Raw genomic sequence first — 13,846 nt, 5'->3', positions numbered from 1 at the left:
AGGAAACATTTATACTGGTTCACAAAGCGATACGCCCAAGAAGCGTCGGCAACATGCCGTGCAGAGTGGTTAGTCGCTGTGGCATTGCCGCGACACTGGTAACACGAGCTAGTTGTTCCAGATGGGCGAACGCGCGCGGCGTGCGGGCGGCGCGCCCGCGTCGGATGACACGGCGCTTGCATCCAACGAGCACCCTGCTGACCGGTGAGTACCAACGAAACACGAGGCTCAGTGAAACTATAGCTTTGGCTTATTAACCTTTTCGCCGCCAAGTCAATGAAGTAATAAAGTGTCATCAACGCCATGTCAAAAATTGCATGTAAACAAACCTGACCAAAATCGCGACTTGATATGAAGTCGTGGCGTGTGAGGCACATACTATGAGGCGATGCAATGTATGGATGGTACCATCGAATGTAATGTATGTGGCCGTAACGAGTGCATTTTGTTTGTTATTCTTAAAATTATCTCGATAGTTATTGACTGCTAGTAAATTCGTTTTTTTTTACACCAAATTGCAATTTTAAAATCAATCCCCAAGGTTTTCTTGTTGATTTTGTTTTGATTTGATTTGCTCCGTCTTGAGTTGATCTATTAGTATAGTCTTGTTTGTAGAATATTTCAAGAACAATGCATGCGTGTAAAACTGCACAATATCGTCATCATCATATTTATTAAACGTCTGAAGAAACGAGCACGAACTAAACATTAGAAATACAATATATTAAGTTGGAAATGTAAATTACGATGCTCTTTTTACAAGACTTTGTGACATGATTATCTAAAATTTGACATCGCTGCAGAAGGCAAAGAGCTGCGGGTTAGATTTCGCGAATTCCAATGAACCAAATTTGTTTTTAATTGAACGCGCATGTACGCAAGTATTTCCTAAATCGCAATGAATCCGATGCCAACATTATTTATGCAGTGCAATCGATCGGGTAGCCGTCCGAGTCCACGCAGTACCAGTAGTCGCCTATGTTCTGCTGCGTCCTGTAGTTGCCGTTGCTCTCGCACGTCTCCGCCACCGTCATCCCTGCGCCCGGGAAATATATGGACGTGTCGCGAGCACAATCTGAAATTGACACATGTGTGCCGTCAATTTTGATTTCTGGGACGCTTCGTACCTTCGTACGTTCGGGATTATATATAATCCTAAATTCTTGATGTTATTTAAATACATAAAAGGCGTGTAGGTAAATCAGGCACCTAATTAGATAGTGCAGTACTTATATTTTTAGAACAAAATTTGCTAAATGATTATGAACTATGAAATAGCAAGAAAATACAGTTCCATGCAAAGGGTCAACGGCTAACTATTTACTGTATCTACATTATTAGAGAACTTAGGCATTTTTTTAAATATAATAAATCATGTCAATTCCTTGCTGCCGCAATATAAATATTTGCGTGCTCTAATTGTGATCAGAAATCATTTTGTCGCGTGCTACCTACCACTAGCATTGCGTGCTATAGCCATTGTTGGTTTGCTATCAAAACTATTTGAACATTAACTTCAACGTTTTGATAATAGCCTCTATGTTGAGATGTTTTTAAACCTGACTGTTTATATGTATATCTGATGGCGACTTTACTGATATAATTAGGTTACTTAGGTTATTCTTACCACTTTAATACTAGAGCATTTTAACGTCATAGTTGCTCGTGCATTTGGCGTTATGTGGCTGTTGAGACTATCGGTCTATCGTTAATGTTATTGCTTTAGCGTCACGGTAATCTTTATAGCTTCCACCTTACGTAGTGTTTTACATACTGCATACTTGAATGATTCCTACTTCCTAGGGTGTTTATATTAGTCGCGCCGACATAGGAGCACATATTCAGCTAGGTTAATCAATTGTACCATTTCACGAGCCTTGCGAATTGCGAAATGTGTGTTTCATAGAAATCTAATCTGCACTGTATAATACCTGTGTCGTGTAAGACGATAACGTGGTGACTCATTTATTTCATGCCAGCAAAAGCCTTTAAGTTGTCATTGCAACTAGTGCAATCACAGATTATCTGGAAGTAAAATCTGACTTGCCTAATAAACCAAAGCGTTTTAATTTCGAATATTCTTGACCTATCCTACGAGGTAAAACGTTCATCTACACTAGGTACAGTATTGTAACTCAATTGTCACTGTCCTCTCGTGAAGTTCTGTAACAGTAATAAGTTTTCCGATGCGATTTAATACCGTTGCAGTCCCGTCTATATACTACCCTATAAGAAACTGGTGCACCCTAGCCTTAGAAGTTCCGAACGCTGTCCAACGGTTTTAGTGGTAGTTAAAATCTATTCATCATATAAAGGCCCGCGGTTGGTTAGTCGTCTAGCGTATAAGTGTCCCTAGTGGGATGAAATTGAGTGAGCTCTGCAAGGACACCGGACTAATAGTGCCGGGGAGCTATAGTCAAGTAATTCGTACGGCGCCACCTCCGCATTCCGTCCGCGGGATGGGTGGAGAACCGTACCACGGATTGGGGACAGGGTCACGGCCGACCGGTCGCCGCGCGCCCGTCGACGTCACGCCCCAGTCTAAGCTGAACCAGATCATTTATGCAAAAGCTTCCAATTGAACCTCGATAATACGGAATGTGGAATTGCTGCGGTGCACGGCCGCGGTACGCACTTATTTCTTAATATGTAAAATGCCTACATTTCGTAACACTGCAGGCGTATTATGGATGGAATTATCCACGTGAAAAAACAACCGGCACTTTTTAACACCGAGCGATTGAAAGTGACAAACGCCGTTTTATCACGCTGTCACGTAGACAAGAACGACCATCATATCCTTGCTGGTTGATAAATTCCACAACAAAACCAAAGCGTTACACGGACTTCTGATTATGTATTATTTTTTTCCAGCAGTCGGTTAGAAATACTCCCAAGATACTATCCGCATTTGATGCGTTCCTTGTTGTTTACTAATTGCATTGTCTGCATTATTTATTTTAATAGGCAATGAACATGCAATCATGTCATTAATATCAACCACACGTGTTTTGTATGATGACTTTACCCAACATATAAATGTTTATAACCTGATGAGTGCCTAGAAACTTGAACTTAACATATTTAACCGAAATAAGTATAACTCACTGCAATTCATTCCGGCTACCTTGCTTGATTCGACCGACCATGCTCCTAGAATGGCACCGTCTCGGCCCGTACAGTAAGCACTAAAAGCAAAGGTAGCAATTAATTTATGTGTATAAAAGAAGTTACGTAACTTCGTTAGTGGATAAGGGTTAGGATTCAGTACTAGTTCTTTTGTTGTGATTGGCCGGTTCCTGATTGTTTACTTATTGTTAGTGGAACTAACTTTTGTCCGTTCAACTAAGGAGCACGGTATACATGTTTTCATCTTGATGGACTCGATTAAATAATGCTACGTATGGAAAATTGAACTTTACCTTGTGCCTTGAATTTTATAAGCCCCATAACTTCCGTCGTAATCGCAGAGTGTTAAGGAGTTGCTCAAGTACTTAGTTCCATGTTCTGATTGCTCCTTGTGAATCTCAACCAAAGCCAGAACCGCGCTTTCACATCTTCTTAGGTAACTTTCACCCATGCCGACTGCATTGTCTGTATAGAATAATTTAGAACTTAAAAAGGAGGGTCATATTTTATAGCTTATTTTGACAATCTGGTGTAAACTTTTTCACTTCTCGCTGGTTTTAATTTAATTTATTAAAAAAATTTAGAACTACCATAACATTCCTCTGAATGTTATGGTAATATTTCCAATTTAAACAACAAGAGGCTAAGAGCTTATGTAACAACTAATATCATAATGACTGTAAGGACTGTATCGTTTATTATAAATACAACTTTACTTAGCCGTTTTTTCTGGTATTATATTTTTATTAAAAAATTACACATATAGTTTAATTAGTGCTTTAATAATAAGTAACATTTCGTCCTGGGAGATCACGTAAAGCATATGGTTTGGACAATATTCACCCAATCCTCCCGAGTAACTACAACGATTTTGGACAAATACTACAAGAAAATTTACGGTTTGCGAACAAGACGAGATATTACACAAAAAAATTCGTACTATGTAAACAGCAATTACATATGATTCGTAAAGCGAAACATCTGGGCATAGTCTAATCATTTCTTTTAGTTGGAAAAAAGTTTTGGATCTGTGCTTGGTGGCCTTTTAGAGAATATGGCATATTACTTACGACAACCCCGACTTTGGTATACAATATAACCATCATGGAGCGTTTCTATCGACCTGTTCTAGCCATGGTTCAACGCCATGAATGTCCGTTAGGCTTTGGATTTCGGTAGATTCTTTTAGCTGTTTCCCTCATTTCGCTGGCGTCAGAAATTGACGGGAATCCAAAATGTTGCATAAAAAGTCGTTTTCATGTAAAGATAAAAATTCACCACATTAATTCTGTGGATGTTCAATTGAGCAATCATGAAAAGGACACTTAGATGGCATATTTTGGCAGCATATTAACCTTTTGTTTCTTTAAATCGTACCAAGGAATCGGTGAAATAGTCTCAAATTAAGCTCGATAGGCTTGTCCAAATTACAATTGCTAGACGGTATTAAAATCATCATAAAGTTCCTAAAATAAAATAAATGTAAAACCTTCTTATATCAGATATGGCTTAAAAATACCCCCTGATTATACCTTAAGAACATAGTAATACAAAATAATACACACGTCAACAGTTAGACCAGGTTTTATTTGTATTTATAATAAACGATACAGTCCTTATTATATATGCGTGTCGAGTCAATGAAGAAGATTCCTTGAAGTTTGGTCGTGGATATGACAATGATAGCATTATTTGAACAAGCGCATAGCACTCTTTCTTGTTACATAAATTTGTTTGTTGAAATAAATTACAGTTCGGCATATTTTATCTCAAGTGCAATAGATTAATTACAACCAGGGCCGGATTAAGCATGTCGGGGCCCCTAGGCAGTGCGAAGCTCAAGGCCCTCTACAGTCAATTCTGCACACAGCACATTCAGTACAGGGAAATAAAAGTTTGCGTTTTTAATTTCAATCTTCAGGCGTCGGCCAAGCCGATCCAAATCGAACGATGTCTTTTTCGCTCTAATTGCGTGGACATAAAGCTTTATTCTATCAGTTTTTGCCGATTCCGCGTCGCGTCAAGTGTGGGGAGAGCCCTTTAGGCTTAAGGCCAATTCCCAGTGGAATACCAAAGATGAGAGCTTCAGCACCACTTTCTTATCTACCTCTAATGGCCAATTTTAAGCGAGGCTAAAAGCTAAGCTCTCTAGTAGTAAGTTGATTTTCTCAATAGTCAATATTTTGAGAGGCTGAACAGCCATTGCCCGACCATAAGACCAAACGCCGAGCCACATGATTAGAATCAACCTAATAATAAAGAATTTCCATATATTAAAATTACTTAAATTACTATGAAGACAATTTTAAACGTCAAAACTTCTACGAAATTATGACGTATAATTAACACTTTCTTGGTCTAGGTACCTCTATTAATTCACCAGTCAAGCTAACATGTAGATACAGGGTCAATTTAAAGAACTATAAATAAACGCGAGCGCAGCGAGCGCGAATTTTTTTGACAATATCGCAAATTGTGAAACCGTGTTAAAAGGCCGGGTATCGATCTTCATCGGGCCTAATAATAAAAAATTTACTCATGAATTTTGAGCATATGGAACAAAATTTGATTTGGTGCGCGCTGAGTCGCCGGGGCCCCCTAGCCGAGGCGGGGCCCCCAAGCCGAGGCGGGGCCCCTAGGCAGTTGCCTACTTTGACTTAGGGTTAATCCGGCCCTGATTACAACGTATGTATAACGCTATACATCTACTTTTTCAGCAGCTATTATACCTATCCGAAACATGCATGTGTCTGTCTTTGCTCATTCGTAGTTTGTTGCCTTGCCTTGCCAATCTTGCCATCTTTTATTAGCAATCATAGTAAACTGAGCTGTGCTAATGTCAGCTTTACTATGATTGCTAATAAAATAAGGCAACAATGTAATGCAAGCGCCATTATTCTACGATGATGGCCGCTATCTACCACTCGGGTCATCATCGAGAAATGAAAAAATATAGATGCTAACGTACCGCACCGAAGCAGTTTCATGATCTCCTTGAGCAAAGGTTGAATTGTACGTTGGTCAGTACGCGATTATGCATAATACTATAGCCCCCAAAACTTCACCAGTGGCGATACCAGACAGCATCACCATGAGGCCAATTTGCGAACGATATTAGACAAAATAGTCCACGAACTTTCAAATCGTATGGGTTGGGATGACAACACACTAATAATAATAGTCGAATCGATCGATCGGTCGATCTGTACCTATAAGAAGTCCCCTACTGTTTATTTATTTAATACCGTTAGAGAAACGGGCCCTATACCATCCTTTATCCTCACCGGCATCACTTAGTAAGGGTTACAGTTGCTCGCTTCTGTTTTTCGGTCGCTTCCATTTCTGCTGCTTTCTAAATAACAACTGACATAACTAAATAACTTCTGACGTACAGCAAGGAAGCAGTTTCATATTTGTCTGAAGCACAGGTGGCACTGTAGGTTGGCCACTCCTCGGTTGCGCACACCAGCAGAGTCCGTTGTCGCACTGTAAAGGCTCGTAGTCGCCAGTGGGTGTGCAGTGGAGCGTAACAGCTCGCTTCTTGGATGCTTCCAATTCTGCTCTTCGCCTACTACATGCTAGAAAACGTAATACATATAAGCAATAGAGACAGTATGTGCACTTGCTATCGATGCATGAATTGCATGATGTCATACAGTTCGCTAGTAGAGTTTGTGCGGAAAAAGAAGACTCTTAAAATGTATGGGTTTCCTTACATTCCACGGCTCTTCCCTTTCCGCACAGACTCTACTGGTTGAATTATGAACAGAGTTTGTACTTCGAAAACGCGGAGTACAAATAAGAAGACTAGGAATAACCTACGTGTCCCTGTCCCTATACATTTGATTTTTGTCTACTTATATTATAAAGTCAGACCAAGAATAGTCTGCAGCGGATTTGATAGCCCACGCAGTGAAAGTGTTATTTTAAACGTCAGACTTCTATGAAAGTTTGACGTATAAATGACACTTGCACTGCGTGGGCTATCAAATCCGCTGCAGACTTTTTTTGGTCCGACTCTACCTATATTTTATTACATTAGAAATGTAAAATGTGTAGAATGTTTCTGACCGTCAGTATTTACTTATAGAGTTAGACCGTAAAAAGTCTGCAGCGGTTTTGATAGCCCACGCAGTGCAAGTGTAATTTTAAACGTGAAACTTCTATGAAATTATGACGTATAAATAACACTTACCTTATTTTACTCTTTGACACTTACACTGCGTGGGCTATCAAATCCGCTGCAGACTTTTATTGGTGCAACTATACAAACTTTTTGACCGTTTCTTTAAAACTTGCGGAGTGACGAATAATGACATACCTGTCATATTTATTTTGACTAACGTTTACGGAATGGGTGATATTAAATTATTGTAATTTGTTTTATATTTGCATGTGATTTACATAACAGCTTTTTGTTATTAGCATACCTTTTCCGATTTCCCGATATAATCACTATATCCTCTTTCTAATAAATGAGTTAGAAAGGATGAAACAAAAATATTAAATAACATAAAAAATGTATACCACTGCAGTAGAAGCGCCCCCGTTTCAAAACTACATCATGGCTGAAATGAAGGTAGGAATTCTATGATAGGTACCTACTAAACGGCGCTTAAGGATGCTATTACTGCTACCATTTCTCTTTCTTTAGTATGAAGTAGCTTTAAGATAAGCATATCTACTTCTTTTTAAGAAGCTTTTATTAGGTCGACCTGTATGTCACTATGTAATGGAATTTAAGGTAACTACTTTAACCATCTTCCAAGGATCGTAAGCGTCATGAAAATTGGCAGCTGTATGTAGTTCTGATGACAATACAATAATATGGTACCGTCGAACTGATCTGATGATGGAGACAGGAGGTGGCCATAGGAACTCTGTGATGAAACAACGCAACCTATATAATTGTGTTAGGGGTTTTTAGAATTGTCTCGATGAGTATTCGTTGTCTGTCGTAAGAAAAGTTTACAGTCAGCCATAAAAGCTTGTACCAAAAATTAAATTTTTGCCAAAAACTTATTAAAGAGCATGTTTGACTTATAATATTTTGAGCTACAGACATTCAGATAGCATTAGCAAACCATACTACCTACTTCTGAGGCTATAGATACGGGCTTCTTAGAAATTCTACGCGTTTGTGTCGCATAGGTAATTAATAGAAATATGCATAGAGTTATATATTTGACAGAGGGAATGTCACTGAAGACAAACTGTGACACTGCAATGGCGGACGGTTTGAAGGTGTGCGTGTAGACGAGTGATACCATGTAACACAAATTCTCCCCTAATGGGGAAACAAATATTTTCAATATCGTCCTTGTTTTTAAATATTAAAAAATAGGCCAGTTTTACGTTAGACAAAAAAAAAGTGTGTACCTAACTGATTTTATAGGTCTTGAAAATGCGCATTGTTGCACAATTACTTTGTGCATAAATGTACTAGTGCTCGACATGTTAATGCCCAATAGATGACACTTTGCTGTCACCTCTATTGACAATGACTTAAGTCAAGTTTCAAGATGACATGTACGGGACTGGGACCGCGTCGAGCACCATGAGTATGTTTACCTTACATAACAAATAAACTTTAACTATCAAATATTATTCATGTAAACGTCCTTAATCTCCTTTTTATCGGGAAATTACCATACCGACCTAGTTTGAAATGCAAAATCGATAATTTAGCTATTAAAAATGATGTACATAATGCTTTAATAAGAAGGGCATCAATTACCCTACTTTCGGGAAATTGCCCTATTCAACTTACTGGTCACACTCCTGTTTCGCATTTATAAACAATGAAATATGGAGATTTTATGTACTATACCGTGATAATTGGTCAAATTAGCTATGAAAAGTTATTCCGACACTTTTTTTCTTTCGATCGGTACAATTCTTGCAGGATTTAACTACGCATGCCGGCATATTTTACATTTTTCTTGGACAAATTTACTTCACTAACGTTTCGATCCGTCTGACGGCAGATTGGTGGATGAGGGCATTGAGATAACTGTCAATGTGTGTGTGTCACGCGTAAATACTAGGAAATTGGTGGATGATGGAATCACAGTTTTTTCTTAGCAAAACTACGTCCGTAGTATTCTAGGTCCATGGAAATATGTAGGTATGTAGTAGCTTAATGAATTAAAGTAGTTATACTAGGTGGTAGTATTTAGAAGCGCTGGTGGCCTAGGGGAACGAGCGACTTTCAATCCGGAAGTCGCGGCGGGTTCAAATTCGAATCCGGGCTTGTAATGGGTTTTTTGGGAACTTACGTACGAAATTCATTTGATATTTACTAGTCGCTTTTCGGTCAAGGAAAACATCGTGAGGAAACCAGACTTATCCCAATAAGGTCTAGTTTACCCTCTGGATTGGATTGGAAGGTGAGATGGTTGTCGCTTTCGTAAAAACCATAGTGCTTACGCCAATTCTCGGGTTAACCGGACCCCAGGCTCCCATGACTCGTGGCAAAAGCCGGGACAACGTCATGAAGCTGACACTATAGTAGCATATATTATAGTAGTATTTAGTTTAACCTACCGCACGACATGTTCTTTGCTTGGCCTCTCCACATTTGTCCAAATATTCTGTTCCCGCTGCGGTCGGAGCAGAAACATCTGTGTAATTAATTCAAAGCGTTACAGACGCCTAACAGACGTGTCACGGAAATATCAAATACATATAATACCTAATATACCTATGAATCGGATTCGGATCGGACGGAAGTTTGAAAGTAGCTCCAGTAACGGAGAAAATGAGGAGTGCTAGGTTGTCGTGGTATGGGCATGTAATGAGGAGGGATGAATGCCATATAGGCAAAAGAATGTTAGGGATGAATGTTGATGGACGGAGAGCGTATGGTAGACCCAAAAAACGATGGATGGATTGTGTGAAAGAGGATATGAGAAAGAAAGGAGTAAGTGCTGAGGACACGAAAGACAGAGGAGAATGGAAGAGAAAAACATGTTGTGCCGACCCCACATGACGTGGGATAAGGGCAGGGGAAAGATACCTATGAATCGGATATTAAAGGTTCAGTCAGTATATCCATTCCATATTAAAAGTGATTTACTTAAATAATATAGCAATACTCTAGAAATGGTCATCGTAATATAACATTTATTACAATAAAAATATAGGTAAATCAACACTATCTACTTAATGAGAAGTAGAACTTATTCGTCATTTTATCCAATGTTTATAGTAGTTGTGATCATTCTCGTGTAGGTATACGAGAAAAAAAAACCAACTGCATGCAGTATGAATTGAAATGCACTTGCAGATAGTAGGTATAGAATAAATTTAAAAGTGGAAAAATTACTGTCTTGGGTGAGAAAAAAAATGGGTGAGAGAAAAAAAAAATAGGTAAAAATAGGTATAAAATGTTTCACTGAATATTTTAGACATGCACTTGGCGCTCTAAAGAGGCGGGTTGAAAGCACGTTGAAAGCTAAAATATTGGAATCGTAATGAATCATACCTCCCTGTGAACAGATCTCCCTTGCATTGCACCGGCGCGTAACTCCCGTCAGCCAGACAGCTGGCGGGGGGCCGGCACTTGCCAGGTACGGGTATGCCTATAACAGACAATGTAATAAGTTGAAGAGCAAACGGAAAACTTTATCGTTTCTATAGGTATGGTTTACTAAATATCAGTTACAGTTACTAATACATTATTTTTTGCACTGAAAATATTCGCTAGCTACTTTCTACGAATCTGTTTTTAGGGTTCCGTACCCAAAGGGTAAAACGGGACCCTATTACTAAGACTTCGCTGTCCGTCCGTCCGTCCGTCCGTCCGTCCGTCCGTCCGTCCGTCCGTCCGTCTGTCACCAGGCTGTATCTCACTAACCGTGATAGCTAGACAGTTGAAATTTTCACAGATGATTTTTTTTTTTTGATTTATTTAGAACACAAACAGTCACATAATACAAATGGATTTTTAGTACAATGTAGTGTACGTAACATACTTAAGAAACAGACCTGGAGGTTCATTAATGAGTAGGTATATAATGTTAACATACATAATAACCGCAGAAAGAAAAAATAAAATTGTAATTATGAGCCATATCTACTTAAACTGTATTTACCAGTCTTCCAAACAAAATCAATATTGTTTTAGATTATAGTAGGGTAGGTAAGTAGAAAATTGGTAAATAAGTTCAAGATCAATATCTATTTTAGTATTATCGGATAAGTTGTCATCAATTTATTTTACTAGTTGGTAGGTAGGACAATCTGAAAGTTGCCGCTATATGTATTTCTGTTGCCGCTATAACAACAAATACTAAAAACAGAATAAAATAAAGATTTAAATGGGGCTCCCATACAATAAACGTGATTTTTGACCAAAGTTAAGCAACGTCGGGAGCGGTCAGTACTTGGATGGGTGACCGTTTTATTTTTGCTTTTTTTTGCATTATGGTACGGAACCAATCGTGCGCGAGTCCGACTCGCACTTGCCCGGTTTTTTATTATGATTATATGCACCTACTACCTTTTTTCATCTACTCTTTGGTTAGTTTACATTATTATTTTAATAACAATTTTCGGTTTTTAACTTTATTTATTGTAATGATAATAGAGACAAAACATAATGCCTTGTTTTTTTGTAGTTTTTTAGTGTATTGATTGACACGCAACAATTCACATTTACTTTTCATTTGTACCATTACCATTATCAAATGAACGAATTCACATTACATATGCACACACCCTTGTTATGCAAACACAGCCAATCAAAGATCAATTTCAATACCGTCAAGCGGTAAGAATGTGAAATGCGAATGTTGCTTTGATATTAAACAATATTTGCTGACATGCCTCGTAGGCGCCTTGTGACTTGCAAACATCTGCGAAGCCGGAAGTATTTTGCTAATAAAGAAAGTAGGTAGTCGCTTCGCAGTTCTATTTGTAGACGAGACTTGTGTATTTTTGAATTCATCTTACTAACACATTTTTTATTCTTAGTAGGTGAGCGACCTCCGATTAAATTACTTATAGTTTCTCGTTACGGCTAACCTGAGTCTGAACTACATATTTAACGTAAATCCCATATAAATCTAGTTTCGCCAGAGCAGTTTTATAAAGCAAATAGAATCTCGAGCTCGCTCCATCGTAGGCCACGTCTACGCCTCGGCTAGTCTGTGGCCATGAGTAAGCCCATTCATAATAATAATAAAAAAAAGTATATACGAAATGAATATCGCTTTTGAAAATCCTATTAAGTAAATGTAGCTGTCTTTCGTCGATTAGAATCGTAACTTAATTGCGACATTCGTAACCTACCATTGCATTAGTGAAATAATAATGAGTACAGCCGGTTCCCCTACGGCAATATATTGGCAGGTCCTTTCCGGGAGATTGCGTTCGGCGATCGTAATAACCAGATCGGCGAACTTCCGATTACCGTGCTATGAATTCGGAAGTATGTATAGCTAGAATGTATATTTGCATGCGAGAAATATCTAGACTATTCTAGAGTTTCTAGACATACGGTAGCCTACCCATTTCAAACAAAAAGACGAGCATTCCCGGCCACCATCATGGCTTGACTGTCGTCTGTTTAGTTACCAGTACCATACCAGTGGTAGTGCGTCAAAAATATTCGCCAACAAGCTTTTTTCATGGGCCGCAGGAAACGTCCTGAAATGTCTCAAAATTTGGTAAAACGGTGGGGTTGATTTCGATGATCGCCCCGTCACTGTTGCCTCGTAGAACTTGGCCTATTATACCTGCACATGTTTTGTGTGGGTTTGCATTTAAACCGATCGTTGATACCGGAATAAAGCAATATAAACTATGCATATATCGATTAATCGGCCCAATTTATTACGAACTAGCTTCTGTCGGCGACTTCGTCAGCGTAGAATTAATTCTTCAGTAGTAACCGGCCACTGGCCACTAGCCTGGCCACTCCCTACAAAGATGAATCATTCATTTACGTATTTCTCTATGGTTTAGAGAAATAAATAAACTTGAGTGTTCACTCCATACGTGGCTATTATACTTACTTACCTATTAATAATAAATTGTACCTAATATAGGAACTGGCAGGATTATAGGACTTACCTATTTCTCTATAACCGTAGAGAAATAAGTAGTGGACTAATTCTCTAGAATACAAATGTAAACTTAAAAGTATGAAATAAGTACATGACTATGAATGAATGATGAGTATTGTTACCGGGACGACAAACTGGACAGCATCCGAATAACACTTCAGGATCGTACTGTAAAAATTCTCCTTTTGCACAATCGCTTTCCTTCAAATCCGATACACAACTTGCGCATTTGGAATGTTGCGACATCGCCGAATTTACCAAACAAATTAGTGAAACGCTTGACAGTAACAAATTAAACATGTTTTACGTTTTCTATGTATGGAAATACACTGAATATTGAACCTGAGTGCATAATTGCAAGCCGATTGAATTATCTTTTATCTGAAGTGCACTGTTTTAAGTACCTGACTCGCCCATTATTATAATAATTCGCATCAGAAAACTTCGCCGTAGTTTGTGCAGTTTAAATGTTAACATTCTTAAGTAGTTTTAGGGGTCGTTTTTGCTTGTATAATATTTTGATTCGTAATAATATGACAATAATGAAACAGCCAATTATCTATTAGTTGAATAAACGAGTACAAAACCGTGTTAACTGTGAAGTCATTTCAATAAACAAGAGTGGGGCGTTATCAGATCAGCGCTAT

General features: G+C 38.5%; 2 protein-coding genes across 2 annotated transcripts in view; one reads left to right on the top strand and one right to left on the bottom strand.

Moving 5' to 3' along the window:
- Positions 1 to 775: 775 nt before the first annotated feature.
- Positions 776 to 13,607, bottom strand: LOC134669039 (uncharacterized). Its single transcript, XM_063526564.1, has 7 exons — positions 13,322 to 13,607; positions 10,616 to 10,712; positions 9,676 to 9,752; positions 6,522 to 6,707; positions 3,423 to 3,594; positions 3,109 to 3,188; positions 776 to 1,075 (listed from the first exon to the last, which is right to left on the bottom strand). The coding sequence occupies exons 1-7, from the start codon at positions 13,497 to 13,499 to the stop codon at positions 921 to 923; spliced, it is 945 nt and encodes a 314-aa protein (XP_063382634.1). The 5' UTR covers positions 13,500 to 13,607; the 3' UTR covers positions 776 to 920.
- LOC134669043 (uncharacterized) overlaps positions 7,469 to 13,846 on the top strand; it is a 37,455-nt gene continuing 31,077 nt past the window's right edge. Inside the window, exon 1 of the mRNA XM_063526569.1 lies at positions 7,469 to 7,708. Within this exon, the coding sequence (XP_063382639.1) occupies positions 7,649 to 7,708 (60 nt within the window). The 5' untranslated portion in view covers positions 7,469 to 7,648. The remainder of the gene's footprint in view (positions 7,709 to 13,846) is intronic.

The sequence above is a fragment of the Cydia fagiglandana genome, chromosome 11 (assembly GCF_963556715.1).
Source record: "Cydia fagiglandana chromosome 11, ilCydFagi1.1, whole genome shotgun sequence".
Taxonomy (NCBI): Eukaryota; Metazoa; Arthropoda; class Insecta; order Lepidoptera; family Tortricidae; genus Cydia; species Cydia fagiglandana.
This window is presented reverse-complemented; position numbering and strand designations above follow the sequence as displayed.